At 34.9% G+C, this 16,782-nt stretch overlaps 1 protein-coding gene across 1 annotated transcript in view; it reads left to right on the top strand.

Annotated features, from left to right (window-relative positions):
• LOC132853607 (inactive N-acetylated-alpha-linked acidic dipeptidase-like protein 2) overlaps positions 1-16,782 on the top strand; it is a 222,321-nt gene that overhangs the window by 95,100 nt on the left and 110,439 nt on the right. Inside the window, exon 3 of the mRNA XM_060881485.1 lies at positions 13,778-14,042. Coding sequence (XP_060737468.1) covers positions 13,778-14,042 — 265 coding nt within the window. The remainder of the gene's footprint in view (positions 1-13,777; positions 14,043-16,782) is intronic.

A 16,782-nucleotide genomic window follows, 5' to 3' on the forward strand; every position in this document is an offset into this window, starting at 1 on the left:
GGGACAATCACAGGATTTGTAGACCTCCTGCTTGATATTTTATATCAGATAAAGGTTAATGTAAACGTTAAGATAAAGCTAATTTATAGCCACCTTGTATAAGAGTTTCTGAGAGTTGAGAAGGAAACTGTAGAGTGATTACATAAAACCAATCCCAAAGCCTAGAAATACTATAACGTAAAAGCAAATGTTTTTATTCCCCCACAGATTTTTCTCCCCATTATAGTCTTGGCAAAATCCCACCCACTGGCTAGCTCTGTAGTATCATAACATAGCCAACAGAGAGGAGGCAAACATGTTTCCTTGAGATATATGAAACACACAACCACATTTTTCTAAACACTCATAGGACAGTATTATCCAGTCTCTTCCCTATACATGATTTCACACTTGCCCGTCATTGGCTACTGTCTCTGTGATTAATGATGGAGGGACTATACACCATCCCTCCTATCCAGACAGCAGGCCAATTTTACTCTCTTGGACTCTTAGCCACAGATGGCTGCGGCATCATTAGGATTCGATCTCTGGATGATAGGGTGAATGCTTTTCTGTTGAAACACAAGCATGTTAAGGTTTACCACAATAGTAATGACTAGTATTTAGCAAAACTTAAAAAAGGAAGCTAGATAACCATAAACATGACAAGAGCCAAGGTAGACATGAACAGCACACTGATTCTGAATGCAGATATTTGTGTACAAGTCTCAGTTATGAACTGGTATACATGAATCATCACAGAGCCCAAGTGCTGTTTTAAGCCATTGCATCAGCTCTTCTGCCCCAGGACACGGGCCTTGAGATGTGTGCTACAAAAAAATAAAAACAAAGAAAAGTATTAAACTATCTCTAGAGTGTCTCTAGAGCCAAGAGAAATAGGACCGCAAATGGAAATTAGAAATCACATCAGAAATTTACACAGAATTGACATTAGATTCTGGTAGAAATAAGCAAAGTATAAGAAAACCTCATGATAAAGAAAGTGTTTCTCTCTGGGGGTAATTGGTCATATTGTGCTTAATTATACAGGACTTTTTCTCTTAGCTTGCATAAACTATAGCTTTTACATATTGTAAACATTATTGCCACATAATATAGCTTTTAGCAGGAATTCTCAAGCACATTCATTGCACTTAGTCTGATACTATACCTATTTAAAGAGACACTTTCTTTCTTGATAATAATACATCAGTACTGTAAAATGCTCAATTGTGAATCACCAAAAGGTGCTGATTTTCCATAGCAGAATCTCTGTCAGCACTTTGTAACAGACAGATAAAAAGTTGTTCTGACATAAAGATATTAAGAGAAAAGTGAGAAAATACATTTTTTAAGGAACACTGGTTTATACTTTATTACCGCACACATTAAATAATTAATACACATTTGTTAACAGTAGCTGGTTTATCATGACAGGTTTCATGTGGAACCTGTGTTTATCCCTGGAACACTGGGCATCAGGTATACACCATGGATGAGAAGCCTGTCCATCTCTCTCTCTCTCTCTCTCTCTCTCTCTCTCTCTCTCTCTCTCTCTCTCTCTCTCTCTCTCTCACACACACACACACACACACACACAAAAACACACATTCATACCTGGGGCAATCCAGTGGTGGCCAGTTCACCTATTGGAGCATATAAAAACCTGGGTAGTTGATAAATGCATGTCAACACCTGCACACTCATTTATTTGATTGTTTTTATTATTTCTATTGTTTCTGTTTATCTACATTATTCTCTTTTCCTTGTACTTCTATGCCAACTTGAATTTCCTTTAATTTGAGATTAATAAAGATCTCTCTCTCTCTCTAACCAAGGTCTTAATGTTTTACACCATGAAACCGACACAGATTAGACTCCATTAAATCGAAGGATTTCGGTTCTACAAACATCAAATCGTTAGAAATCCTAATTTTGCTTTTCACGCTGCATATTCTGAGCATGTGTTCCTAACAGGCTGCATTTGATAGGCTAATAATACAAGTTAACAAACAGATGGAATAAGTGGAACAAACGCAGTCTTACAGCAGAAAGACGGAATGTTGCAACATTGGCGGCATTGCAAGTGTAAGCAACAGTAAAAGAATAAAAGGTATGTGGGTTTGAGTTGTTTATTGATGGGCCAAGGTGATTTTAATACACACAGGTAGTTAGTGTGGTACAGAGAAAAATGAAAGAGAGGCCAGATGCCTGCCTTGAAGGACAAGAGCAACAATAACCCTCAGACCAAAGACGTTAAAAGCATATCTCTGTACACACAGTATTGCCCGGATGTTGGTTTACAAGCAGTTTCGAGGAGAGTCCAGTGGAGTAGGATATTCCTAATAGTACAGGATAGGGTCAAGTCTCATTTACAAACTGACAATGCCTATTCTTTGAAAAAATGGAAGATACTGCATGTTGATGCTACGTCTCCTTACTGATCACATATCTAAGATCCTTAATAGCTTAACTGGCTAAGCTGCTTTACACATGTGAGGGTGATATCTGTGCACATCTGTCGCCATTACCACAGTATGAGGGATTCTCCAGTCCAAATGGTACATATGGCTAACATTTTCATTTGCAGATGTTGTCTAATGGGCTGATTATTAGTTGTACTTATTTTCGTTTAAGGTCTTATTGTATATGAGGATATGGAGGCCAGTATGGATAACATGTTCAATAAGTTATATGCTTATACCTTAAAGGGAATGCTATAGTATATAAGGTTTATGCTAGCTTTTATGTAAGCATTTTTTTCAATCAGCTTTGCTTCGCAATGACCTGCATCCCCTGAAAAAGAAGGAATTTTAGCTGTTACAGATGTTTAAATCTATTTGTCATGACCCTGGCTCTGTTTTAGACTTAATGGCATTATTAAACGTTTATGGATTTTTAAAAAAAACTTGTGCAGGTCAGCAGTCATCAAGGTGTGTGTGTGTGTGTATTTGAGTGTGTGTGTATGTGAGTGTGTGTATGTGAGTGATAGAAATGTTTTACCTTTAGTATTCCTTTTGAAATATTTCATTATTTCCATAGAAATTGTTCATTGTTTTAGAGCAATTCAAATAATTTTGCTTATAGTTTTGCCACATAAAAATGCTATTATTGCTCTCATGTTTTTAATTGAGATTTTGACTAAATGATTTGTTCATTTTTACTTCAACAATTTGCTAGAATTTTGACACCTTTAGTGTTACATTAAACGCACCTTTCCTACGCCTTCATTACTGCAGCCTGTGTTAGCATGTCCCTAATTAAAAGCGTCGGTATTAGGTGATGTGGAACAGATTGGAACAGATGAGAGTTTACGTCAGTAGAAAGTTCAGATGGAAATGAAACACTTGAATTAATAATAAATAGCTAATTATGCAACAAGCACAGCTTATAATTCCTCATTTGAGGGAGTAATAATTCAGAACATGGCTCTTCTTTTTGTTTACTTCATTGCAAACCATTTATTGGCTTCCTTCTCATTTAAAGAAATGTACTGAAGGGTAAACAGCAAAATATCCAATAACCAGCTGCTGTGAGTGTTTCACTTCTGTTGTGGGTTTTAACAAAGGGGATTTTGAATAATGTTTAGCATACAAATGCCTTATCTTTTCATCTATCTTGTGCATTAATCTACCTTTGTGTGTCTATATATTTTTATATATGTATATAAATGTGTGTGGTTTTCTCAGTTTGATACACCATAGTCTCCCCTTTTTTATCCCTTTTCATTTTCCCTTGTAAGTTTTTTCTCCACTAAGTAGATTTTATCCCTTGAATCTCTCTCTCTCTTTTTTATTGCCCTTCTGCATCTGCTAGCCAAAACACTTTAGAAGAATGGAAACACTAGCTTACCTTGTGAATAGATGAAATGTTTGCCTTTATGGATAACAGCAGCAGGTATGCCCATGGAAAGAAAAAATACATATTGTTCTTTAGGATGGATTTTTTGTTGTTTTTACCATAAAGGTATGTTAAATGGTCATGTTTTTGTTGTAATATTCAGGCAACTATGAATTAAGTTGCTTTCATTTACAATATACTATTCCCATTTCATCAAAAAGCCATCTTATGAAGTAGCACTTGATCTAGCATTGACATTACAGTATATGTCACATTTTGTCATTATATGTCACATGAATGAGGTGCTGGTTCAGACTGACATCAACACTGACAAAAGTAGTCTATATTACATATATGGCCCCAGACATTCACACAATGATAAAGGAAACGTAATTACAGTAGACCAGGCCAACATCTTCCATTACTACATGGTCCAGTTCTGATGCTCATATTCCCATTGACGGCACTTTTAGCGATGGACAGAGGTCAGCATGAGCACTGCCCCATCTGCAATGCACTGTGTGTTGACACTTTCCTATTTTAACCAGCATGAACCTTTTTAGCAATTAGGGCTATAGTAGCTTGGTATGTGGGATCATACCAGATAGGATGGCCTTCACTCCACACATGTATCACTGACCCGGTTGTCTTTCCTTGGACCACTTTTGGTACTTACTGTACTATCTACTGCATACGGAGAACATCTTACAAGACCTGCTTTTTTCAAGATACTCTGACCCAGTTGTCTAGCCATCACGACTGGACGCATGTCAAAGTCACTCAGATGCTTATGCTTGCCCATTTTTCCTGTTTCCAACACAACAACATCAAGATCTGTCTGTTTACTTGCTGTCTAATAAATTTCACCCATTGACAGGTGGCTCTGTAATTAGATAATCAACATAATTCACTTCACTCGTCAGTGGTTTTAACGTTATGGATGATCTGTGTATGATGACAGAATCAAGCAGCGAGATAAACATCTAGGGTCTAGTATATTGCCATTATTTATCTTATTGAATGTTGTACTTTGTACCTTGTGTTTAATTTAATTACCTGCCCAATTTAATGTGTAAGATGTAGACTATTGATGTATGCTTTTAATTCACTATATTGAATTGGATTAATAATATTTTGGCAAGGTTTTGTTCAGACTCTTTTCCTGTAAAGAAAAAATGCCCACAGTTTAATGCATAAGCTGACAAAATATTTATCTGATATGTTTATGACTCACTTTGCTATTCATTACATCCATTTTATTTACTTTCAGAGTATCGTTTAAATCTGTTGTTATGTCTGAGAAGCAAAGTAAATAACGGGTCAAATGTGTAAGGTCAGGATTTAACACTGGAAACCAGTCCTTTAATGTCTTGAAAGTGCTTGAATGCCTTATCACCTGTGGAGACATTACCCAGGCTTAAGCCTACATTTTAAAACAACAATCTTACAGTATCTGGAGTACCTGTTAAACACACATGCAGAGCTAAACCAAGTCATTAACTAAATCAGTTCATTTTGCTCTTTCCCATGAGGCTCGTGTAGTTCTCAGGAAGCTCTGGAAGCCTGTCATTAACTACGCATGCCTGCATGACTCCCTTGAGAGACCTTACAAGCCTTTCTTTATCACTGTAAACCCTGCTATGTGTCAGCACTACCAAATTGGATGGATCGAGTGAGTGAGAAGAGGTGATCACAGGCATGCTTAGGCATCATTTTGCATTACCTGTGCAATTGTCTTCCCACCATCAGGCAGGGTGTTTAGCCTACATCTTGAAAGTAAAGCATTGCCTTTTATCTAGTTTCTGAGGAGTTCGGGGGGAGTTCACCTTTTTTATTTTTATCTGCCGACTGCTTTGACAACTAGTATACTTTCTGCTTTTTCTCCTCCCTCTTTAGTTTTTATCTGTTCTTTGGAGATTTTGAGGTTTATTTCTGTGCATATGCCTGGACCTATAATAAATGATAGTTTTAAAAAACTCCTAGCCTGTTTATCCATGATAAATTGTTTTACCAACAATGTTACAGATGTAAACTTAGGTAAACTAGGTAATCTGTTTCATCACTGATTATTTCCTGTTGGGTTTTGCTCCTTTTACAATTGTTGTTGTTGTAAAAGAGATACACAATATACCAAATTCCCACTTTGAATTAAAAACGAATGAATTATCTATTTTGGTTGGACATATACGTATAAAAACTATAGGTAATTATTAAACACAGAGTTTTGCTGCTAATTAACTGTGGTTGTCATCACTGATAAACATACAAAACAATATTTTAAAGTTAAAATATATGTAAATTGTTTCCAGGAATTCAGTACAATTAAAGAAATAATGCATTATTCTGTATATGCATTATAGGTTGCAGTGCAGTTACTCTGCCAGAGCCTCCATTAGCATGAACATTAGCAATGTTCTTAACAACAGATTTAACATGTTAAACTATTACCATAAACAGCAATACATAAAAGGCAATTTTGGAACATGGGATAGACACCAGAAAAAACACAAGGCTCAAAAATGCTTGAATGCCATTTGCAAGGAACAGCAGGGTAAAAATAGACAAATTGATTAGAGGCTACACACAGAAGAGGTGCACACATTTGGAAAGCAATCGGATGACAGGACAAGTGCAAAGACAGGACAAGAACTGAAACAAAGCAGGTGGCATAATGTAAACAGAAACAGACATTATAACAACCTAAGTGCAAGTAGTGTTACGAGGAGTAATTTGTGACAGATGTATAGCAAGAAAAATGTTTTACTAAAGTATAAAAAATACTCAGCTCGACCAAGATATATTATGTTGGCTACTATATGTTGTGTCACCTGTTTTAAGGAATACAGAATGCTAGAATACAGAAAGACATGTACTACTACTCTGAAGGTTTAGCTGCCTTCTCTTTTTGAATGATGAGCCTGTTTAATAGCAGCAAAGAACACCATGTTGCATGCATACACAATATGTAGCCTGCAAATGCACAGTCAATGAGCACACTGTTTTTTAGCCTATTGATTTTTCTGTTCGTTGAGGATCATTAAAGGTACAGTAGCAAAACCTCCCTCTTCTATAATGTAAAGCATTGTAATGCTCTAAGACTCATGTAGGGCTTCCAAAGGCTTTATCCACTTCCCTCATTTTGAATAATGTCTTTGTCTTATGGCAGCAAAGAATGGCTTATTGTATGAATACTCTCGGTACATAGCTACCCACTGTATGAACGGTATTATCCTATTGTCCTATGTCTATTGATTGTTAGGGACCTTGTAGATCATTTTCTGTGTAATTAAGAACATTTCATTGTAATTCAATGCATGTGTAGTAACACAGTGTGACATTTGTGAAGTTTTAATTTGTTAACTCTAACACACTTAGCATGGCATAAACAGTGGTGGTTTAATGTGTGAGGAAATATGAAGTGAATTATGAAATATTTTAGGACTATCTATCCAACCTAGCCTGTTTTCAACTGCTGTCAATGATGTAAAGGTTTTCTCTTTTATTTATTGCTACATGATTTTTTATTTATTTTATTTTAGTTATTTATTTATTTTCTTGCTACACAAGATACTCTTGTTTTTTTTTTTAAGCTGGGTTCTTCTGCCACGGCTAGCAATGATCACACATTTAAGGTAGACAGAATTTAAGGTTGTATTGCAAATGCCACAATATATAAATAGTAATGATCCCAAAGGTGATCAACATTCTAATATTATAACCTGATCGATTTTACAGAAGTGTTATGAGAATAAAATAACGTTTATTGTACACTGTCAGTTTACAAATACCAGATTAAAACCCAAAACTTCACAACAGGAACATTGCCAACCTTCTGCAGTGTAATTGTGCTCATTTCACAACCTACAAAAAACTAGTCACCTAATCTTAGCTAGTTAAAATAAGCTCTGTTTGAAGGGAAAAGACTTGCTGGCTCTGCTGTAATCTCACAGTTCACTGGGTGCATAATTGCAGGCTTAAGGCAGGGACTTTACCTGAGGCTCTGCACACAGCTAGCATGCTAATTTAGCTAATGTGTAGTGTACAGAAAAAAGTGGAACACAGTGTTTATTCTGATTGCCTCATCTGTGCTTTTGTTTTCAAGCTAGTCACAAACAATTGGCACAACTGAATACTATTAGCACATGAGCTAAAATCTTCACCAGAGGAGAAAAGACATAGTTCAGATGACGAGAGGTCTCAAATAGCTTACACTCATCGGAAAATATCTGTTATTCACTAGTTTCTCCCACTCTCTCCTCATTAGCTGTGTCTCCAGTCAATCACTGTGTAGCCAGACACACTTTCACTTAATACATACTATACTGTTGGAAATGGAGAGTTTGCAAATAGAAAAGGTTGCATTTAAGTGGCACTTGTTTAACTTTGTGCAAAATAAAATAAATAGATTAGCTCCAATATAATATCTTTCTTAAAAACATCTTAATATTCTTTGGTAGCAAAAAGACAGTGAGGTCAGGCATTTTTCTTTTAACTGCAGGATTCCATCAATATACTTCGTCTTTAGCTATGTGTGCTTAAACACTTTGAACCTTCAGGGACATGTGGGTAAAGTAAAGGCTGAACACTTTTTTCATTGCTGCTGGTATTATCATCCATAATAGCATTCTGACACAGTTCAATAGCCACCCAGACAGATTCTGTCAAATGGCATAGCCTCTGCCTAAGCAACCTCTAGTGACCACCTTCCCTGGCAAGAAGGATACACCAGCTGTCAATCAAATCCACTCAACTGCATTTAATTAACTGGCTTAAATGTCAATAGTGAGGAGTTTGACTTCAACACTAACTCCCTCACATTCAGTGTAGTCAGAGAACAAACTGCAGAGAACATGAAGTGGACATGAAATATGATGACACTAATACAATACATCTAGTTTGGCAGGATAATCATTTTAAAACACTGACAACCAAAATCCCCTCACAACTGCCTTGAGAGAGGTTTAGTGGAAATGTTTGGTTTTCTTTCTCATGTGAGCTTGGGGATGCTTTAGCATGATATCTCTATTTTCCTCAGCAACAGATGGCATCAAATGAAAACCGTGCCATCATGGAAAACTTGGGCCGACAGCAGTGCTTAAGCTTGGCTTGTGTGAGAACACAGTGCCTCTTCCCTAGGCCATAGAGAGGGTATCCATCACCATGGCAAGCTGTTAAGCATGTCACCCCGCTGTGTGGGCATCAACCCAGACATTTCGGTTTTTTCTTCTGTACACCATGCTATGAGATTCGCCATCCACCCTTCTGTTTCAGTTCAAAGCTGACTTGAACTTCATTTTGCTGAATTTGATTAACTGTGAAACATGATCAAGTTTATTTTTGTTGTTGTTACTATTAATATTATCTAACATCTAGTGAGAGCGAAAACAGAATCTAGCTTTGAAATTGATGGGCCAAATATTCTTTGCCAAGACCTGCAAGGTATTAATTAAACAATAATTCAAGGCAAAAATTGAGAAAAAATGGCCATTTTAAAAACTAAATGATACAAGTGCAAATATGCATACACAGTTAATTCCCATAAATGAAGAGTTAGAGTTAGAATTAAAGTTGTGGAGAAACTAATTAGGTTCATGTCAACCTAATCAGTCTGTTTTTAATCTTAAATAATCTAATTAGCTGAATAAAACAGACTGTCTAGTTTCTGTCCACTATAACCAGATACCAGCTCTTGGCTGACTGGAGAGAAAATCAATTTATTCTTCTGCTGCTTTAGCCAATCTACCTCAAGGTTGGCATGTTGTGTTCTGAAATGCTTTTCTCCACAGCAGAATGAGTGAGAAGAGTCATTATTTGAATTACTCCAGATTTCCTGTCAATTCTAACAAGTCTGGCCATTCTGCTTAGACTTTACTAATCAGAAAGGCCTTTGTGTCCACAGAATGCTTTTTATTTGCTCATATCATTTTGTGCTGACAAAATGAAAAAAATTATTATTATTATAATTTTTTAGCAACAAAATATTTAGACCACTTACTAGCATCCTGAATAACGAGTGTTAATTTATGTAAACAGTTGGATAAATGATGTTTGTTGGTGATGTTCAAAGAATAATTGCATCAATTATGGCACAAATTACGGGGAGAAAATAATATACATAGTACTTTTGCATCTGGAATTTGTTCTTGATAGCAACAGGTTCAAAAAAGACTCACGGAAGTGTTGAGCTGCATTACATATATATTAAGACAATAATTATAAATATATATATATATATATATATATATATATATATATATATATATATATATATATATATATATAATTATTGTCTTAATTAAGGTCATGAGATGTGTGGAAAAACTGTTTGAAATAGGCTATGAAATGAATGCATAATAGTTTAAAGATTATTGTGTTCTGTTCATCCATCCAAGACTTTGAAAACCTTTTTACTCTTATCTTAAACACTAGTGTGCCTCAGTGGTGGCTCAAGTGATTAAGGTTCTGGATTGTTGAAGAAGGTCAGGGTTCAAGCCCCGTCACTGCCAAGCCGCCACTGTTGGGCCCTTGAGCAAGGCCCTTAACCCTCACTGCTTCAGGGCCGCTGTATCAGAACTGCCCTTGTACTCTGACCTAACGACCAGCACGCTAACTTCATAAGCTGGGATTTTTGCAGCAAAAAAATCCACTATGCTATAATGTGTGGCAGTAATAAAGGCTTCTTCTTCTACTGATATCAGAAGTTCAAATGTATATATATATATATATATATATATATATATATATATATATATATATATATATATATATATATATATAATTGTTACTGTGGTAATAATGACAACATTTTGAGATGCCTATTGAATATGATGAATAAATAAATTAATAATAATAATAATAATAATAATAATAATAATAATAATAATAATAAATGATGCAACATTGCTGAACTCTTTATGTCAAAACTGTGAAGAATATGTATATACACACACTTTCAATACTGAGTCTTGAAGTTGAACAACTACTGGGGGGAAAAAAATTCAGTATTTTTTTAACCATTTGCTTTTTAAAAAAGCATCAACAGTCTTCTTCCTTATGATTATTTATTTATTTATGTATTTGTTTGTTTGTTTGTTTGTTTGTTTGTTTATTAATGTCAGCAGCCTTCATTATGTTTGTGACTCTTTTCTGGACTATGTTCATATTTAAAAGATTAGATTTTTTTTATTGAGGAATTTTGTACAGACGTTTGTAGAAGGTAGATGCATGGTGCGTTATAACAGTGTTATAAATGTGTTATATATATATACATATATATATATATATATATATATATATATATATATATATATATATATATATATATATATATATATATATATATATATAATTGTTACTGTGGTAATAATGACAACATTTTGAGATGCCTATTGAATATGATGAATAAATAAATTAATAATAATAATAATAATAATAATAATAATAATAATAATAATAATAATAATAATAAATGATGCAACATTGCTGAACTCTTTATGTCAAAACTGTGAAGAATATGTATATACACACACTTTCAATACTGAGTCTTGAAGTTGAACAACTACTGGGGGAAAAAAATTCAATATTTTTTTAACCATTTGCTTTTTAAAAAAGCATCAGCAGTCTTCTTCCTTATGATTATTTATTTATTTATTTATTTGTTTGTTTGTTTGTTTGTTTGTTTGTTTGTTTGTTTGTTTGTTTATTAATGCCAGCAGTCTTCATTATGTTTGTGACTCTTTTCTGGACTATGTTCATATTTAAAAGATTAGATTTTTTTTATTGAGGAATTTTGTACAGACGTTTGTAGAAGGTAGATGCATGGCGCGTTATAGCAGTGTTATAAATGTGTTCCACTTCTAGTTTTGGGAATATTAAAATAAATCATGTGTCTCATAAAATAAACAGTCTTCATAATAAAAAATAAGCTATTACTACTTTACTACTCCAACTGTTTATACTATTCCTAATTGGTTTGTTTTTGTTGTGAAAGCACATTTCCATTCTAATGTAGACTCGTTTTAAGACGCGTTATATCATGTAGCACAGTGCAACATTCTCTCTGGCAGAATGTCACACTTGGAAAGATTCTTTAATTACGGCTATGTTGTGTTGCTCTTTTGGAAGAAAAGACCCAGGTGTATAGCTGTTCAGTGATGATGGCGAGTAATAAAAGCACACATGAATAAGACTGAATTGAATTGAATTGTACTGTGGAGGGCTGTATCATGTTGGCAGAAGGAAAGCATTAGCAATCTGTTTGATTGGAAGGTTTTGGAGGTTGTTGGATTTCATTCATCTTTGTATTTTATTGTCTTGGATCGAGAACAGCACAATGCCCTCGTGAGTCTTTTATGATAAAGAAATAAAAGAAAGTAAGGTAAATAGAAACACTCTCTCCTGAACACATTTGGTGAAATAAAAATGTGATGTCTACAGGACCTATAATCTAGATTCTTAAAAAAATAAACTAAAAAAAAAAAAAAAAAAAAGCCTAGCAGCACAAAGCCACTATCTGAATTTGCTCCAGTTATTTATTTCTATTTCAAATTCAATCCCAAAGTGTGTGCGGCCTAAACAAGAAGAGTTAATTTATGTTCGTTTACTTTTTCAAGTTTTTTAATCACTGGGCAAAAACCCAGAATAAAAATTGTATCTGATTCTGTATTTTATTTTTTAGTTAAGAAGTGTATTTATGTCACTTTATTGTCAAAATAAACTGAGCTGAGTGTGGCAGCTTTATTACTTTTTTGTTATTAATTGCAATTTATTTGTCCTAGAAAATAATGTTCAACATTGTTTTTTATTACGGATATAAAATATACACAATATCATATTTCTATTATGTACTAAAAAGGTAGTTAAAATGGATAATATATTAAAGGGAAGGTCTCTATTTACAGTACTCTGTTGTTGTTCATAAAAATGAGATTTTGAAAATGATGGATGCTTTAAAATACTTTATGTGGACCTTTTAATATGAAATCAATTCACTGTGTCATTTTTAAGAAATATGAATGTGACATTTAGAAAAAGATATTGTAAAATTTCATATATTCTGAAGAACAGACATTTAGGATGTCATACCAAAATACTTAAATGAAATGGTGGACTACAATTTTTAAAAATTTTTATCCTGGTTATGATCCTAGTGTTTTTTTGTATTTACCAGTATTAGACAATATTTCTAACACAACTGTATATATATATATATATATATAATGTATTGTAATATTCATTATTTATTTTAAAATATTTATTATATTGTACATCCTTTTAAAATGCAGGTCATTAAATATTAACAGTACTGTGCATTAGTCAGTACTATTTGTAAAATCAGAACAAAGTCCAACAGCGGCTGCTGTAATGATTTCTGTAGGTTTTTTATTTAGCAAATTAGTGGGTGAAGCTGCCACCTACAGTAGCTGTCCAACAGTAACCGAGTTTTACTTTATAATCATAAACTTGAATCTTTCCTAAGATAAGCTGCAAATTACAATGGGATAGTGCAATTTTTCATCATATCTGCATAATACATGAAGGCACACAGGCACAGCTTTATTTCCATGCTTTACGTTACACTCTGTATTGATAATTCCCTCTCTCTTTCTGGTATCATTTTTAATAAAGTGCTTCCACTGACTGTGAAGACAAATGCATCTAGGGACAGTAATATTCATCAGTTACGCTAACTGAAGCTTGTAGCAAATCTAAATTACAGCGGTCTGTCTTCAGTCCCAGGCTTCTTGTAGTGTCTCACTGGTGCTATCTGTACATCAACAGAGTGTGTAAATACCTTTAATGAATGCAAATGTTAAGCAAAAGCCAACAATGTACTGATTTAGCTAATGATGATGAGGCTTTTGCATATTCATCAGAGTTTAGTTAAGTGCCTTGTGAGACTGTTTTCAATATGATGGACAGATGGATCAATATCTTCTTTCTCTATTCAACCCCACAGGGATTTCGAGTCCTTATCTGGACTCGGCGAGGAAGCACGGGTGAAGTATCTTGCTCGGCGCTGGGAGGAGTTTGGACTGAAGAACGTCCAGCTGATCAATTACACCGTCCTCATCAGCTCCCCTGGATCCTTCCCGAATACCATCACTGATCTGGCAAATAAGCGGTGTTTTCTGCCCAGTGGAGCGAACTGTGACACAAATCCCCATATAACCATCAACGAGTCCTTTGCCTTTGCAGCCTACTCGACTGTGGGAAGCCTGGAGGTACAGAAAAAAAGGCATAGCATTGCTTATTTGCTTTATATAAGGTCCAAGGTCAAAGCAAAATCACACTCAAAGGCTCAAATATTTAATGTAAAAAAAGTGCACTAAGGTCTCAGTGGTTCTCACTACTACACAGGACGTCAAAGGGTAGCAAATAAGAGAAGTTTAATGGACTTCTCTGGCACTGAATATGTTCTCCAGCTGGAAAGGTAATGCAAAGCCATTATGCTATTCAGCTCACGTCACAGGAATGAATGATATATAGTCAAGCTATTTTTAGACAGTGTGATCTCTGTCTCTGGAGGGACTGAATGAAAATCTCTTAAAGTCTATTAACAGCTTTCAAGTCCAGCATGAGACATCTTAAAAGGATTCAATGACGAAAATGTTGCATTTAGGAGTAACTCTGACTTAGTCTGTCTTTGAAGTCTGTTTGCCAAATAAGGGGTCAGTCATCCATCATTGAGCTGCTGCTTTTCAGAGTGCCCACTGAGGCTTTGATAGAAACCACATTTGCAATATCTAACAATCAGCAGCAGAAAAAAAACAAACAAAAAACCTAAAAAAACAAATATAGCTCACTTTGATGGATGAAATGCCTGGGGAGCTTATAGTAATGTGACTGAATCCTGCATCCCGTCCCTGAGAGGTCACTGAGCATCACGTATTATGTCTACTTTATGACTCCCTGCCATGCAGCATGTTAAAAATTGCCCACATACTTAATGTGTACAAAACTGATACATGCATTAGTATTATGGTATAGGCTATATAGTATGGCATAGGTGCAAATTCTCATGGGCACCATTGATTTTTTTTTTTTTTTTTATGTTTTTTTGTTTACTTTTAGTTCTATTAGTTGCAGTATTGATTTTAAGTTGTCATGGGGTTACTACAGTACAAGATTAGTTTATCCCTGGTCATTATTCAGGAACGTTGTTATAAACTTTCTTTTTTTTTTTTTTAGCTACCTTTTCTCTCTAATTTCAATTTTAATCAACTGAATATTTTATGAAAAGTGCTTTTTTGATGACTTGTTTTCCCCTATGAAGAAGCAAATTGAATCTCATCTAAGAAGCAATAAATTAAAAAGTTTAAACTGAGTTCTAAATAACAGTCAAAGACAACGCATTAGTGTAATTGAAAGTGACAAGACATTAAATTCGTAGTACATTCGATTAAGTTCAAATCATTGCAGCATTATTTTGTCATTATGGTGAAACACCTTCATTGGCTTCATCTGCTTAGGTTGCAGTATCACTATTGTTTCAGGACTGGCTTCGGTTTTTGCAGCATAAACTGTTTAACACTATAGATTTAAGGGCACAAAACATATAGTTATCTTCTTTAGTAAATATAAAACCTCAGCCAACTTCCTGGGGCTTTGAGCCAGACACTTTTTCTGCTCTGCTGACCCTATACTCTGACCCCAGCTTTCTAAAAATTTGGCATGTGAAAAGAAAGAATTTCATTGTGCTGCAATATATATGTGACAAATAATGTCTTCTTCTAATTCTTCTTTTTCTTCTTCTTCTTCTTCTTCTTCTTCTTTTTCTTCTTCTTCTTCTTCTTCTTCTTCTTCTTCTTTCACTGCTACAGTACATGTTGATTGGGAAAAAACTTGTTTATATGACCGATGAATTAGGTAAATAATAAAGCATAGAATGATGTGCTGTTAGGTAAATAATCAGTGACACTGTGGTGTAATGCAAACTAATTAAAGGATAAGCCCAAAACAAGTGTAGGCAATAAACTTAGGGTAACAACTGGTTGCAGGACATGGGTGGAGACAGGACCAGAATGACTGCGTCACGACTGCTAACTTTCCCCAATATTGTAACTAAGGCCTACTATGGACGCACCAGACTCACCTTCCCAGAAACCACCTGCTCTCTCTTGCTCTCATTCAACTTCCTTTTGATTATGTTGTGTATCTCTGTATACAAGCACCTCAGTTTCAGTTGTGCTTTGCAAAGTAATCTGTCAGGGACACAGACGCTGAGATGCAAATGCAGTTCAGTTTATTAGGTTCCAGTGAACAATCCGAGATATATCAAGCAAAGAACGGGTCAAATTCAGGAATTCACAGCATTACACCAGCGACAAAATAAAATCTGAGTCAGGTAAAGAAAGTGTGCAAAGTAAAAATCTAGAATACCCAGTACTGGAATATCTAGAACAACTGAGTTATTCTATTAAATTCAAGGCTAAATTCTTTAGCTTTAAAAAAAAAAAACCTGTGTACTATATTTCATCCAGGAACTGCTTTTTATTTCAGTTGTTGATGAACTGTCAGTATTCTGCAGTGGTCAGTATTATGTTAGGAGTCTAATGGTGGGGTGGTGCTCAGGATGCGGTTGTCCCTTGGGTAATCAGTTTCAATGAGCTTTATCCTAAGCTTTCTTTCTTCCTACAGCAGATTAGCAACGATTGGGTCCTGGCACAATGCAATTACTGGTTTTAATTTCAAGGAGAGAAAGAACTGTTGGGTAGCTAAGCTCTGATTATGTGCATTTTTTCCCTACCTCCTTTTAAAATTGGATTTGGTTAATGATTCACTTATATAGGGAACATCATTGTTTGCTTATTAATTGAAGGGATTTTTTTCTGCTTGATACATATTATTTAGCTATTGATGTAACAAGTGTGGTTTCAGAATCTGTCTATCTCTGTGTAAGGCTGCCATTGTGGGAGAGAACGAGACAGAAGGAGACAGGGCTGCTTTCAACTATGTGCTCGC

This window comes from Tachysurus vachellii, chromosome 1 (genome assembly GCF_030014155.1).
Source record: "Tachysurus vachellii isolate PV-2020 chromosome 1, HZAU_Pvac_v1, whole genome shotgun sequence".
Lineage (NCBI taxonomy): Eukaryota > Metazoa > Chordata > Actinopteri > Siluriformes > Bagridae > Tachysurus > Tachysurus vachellii.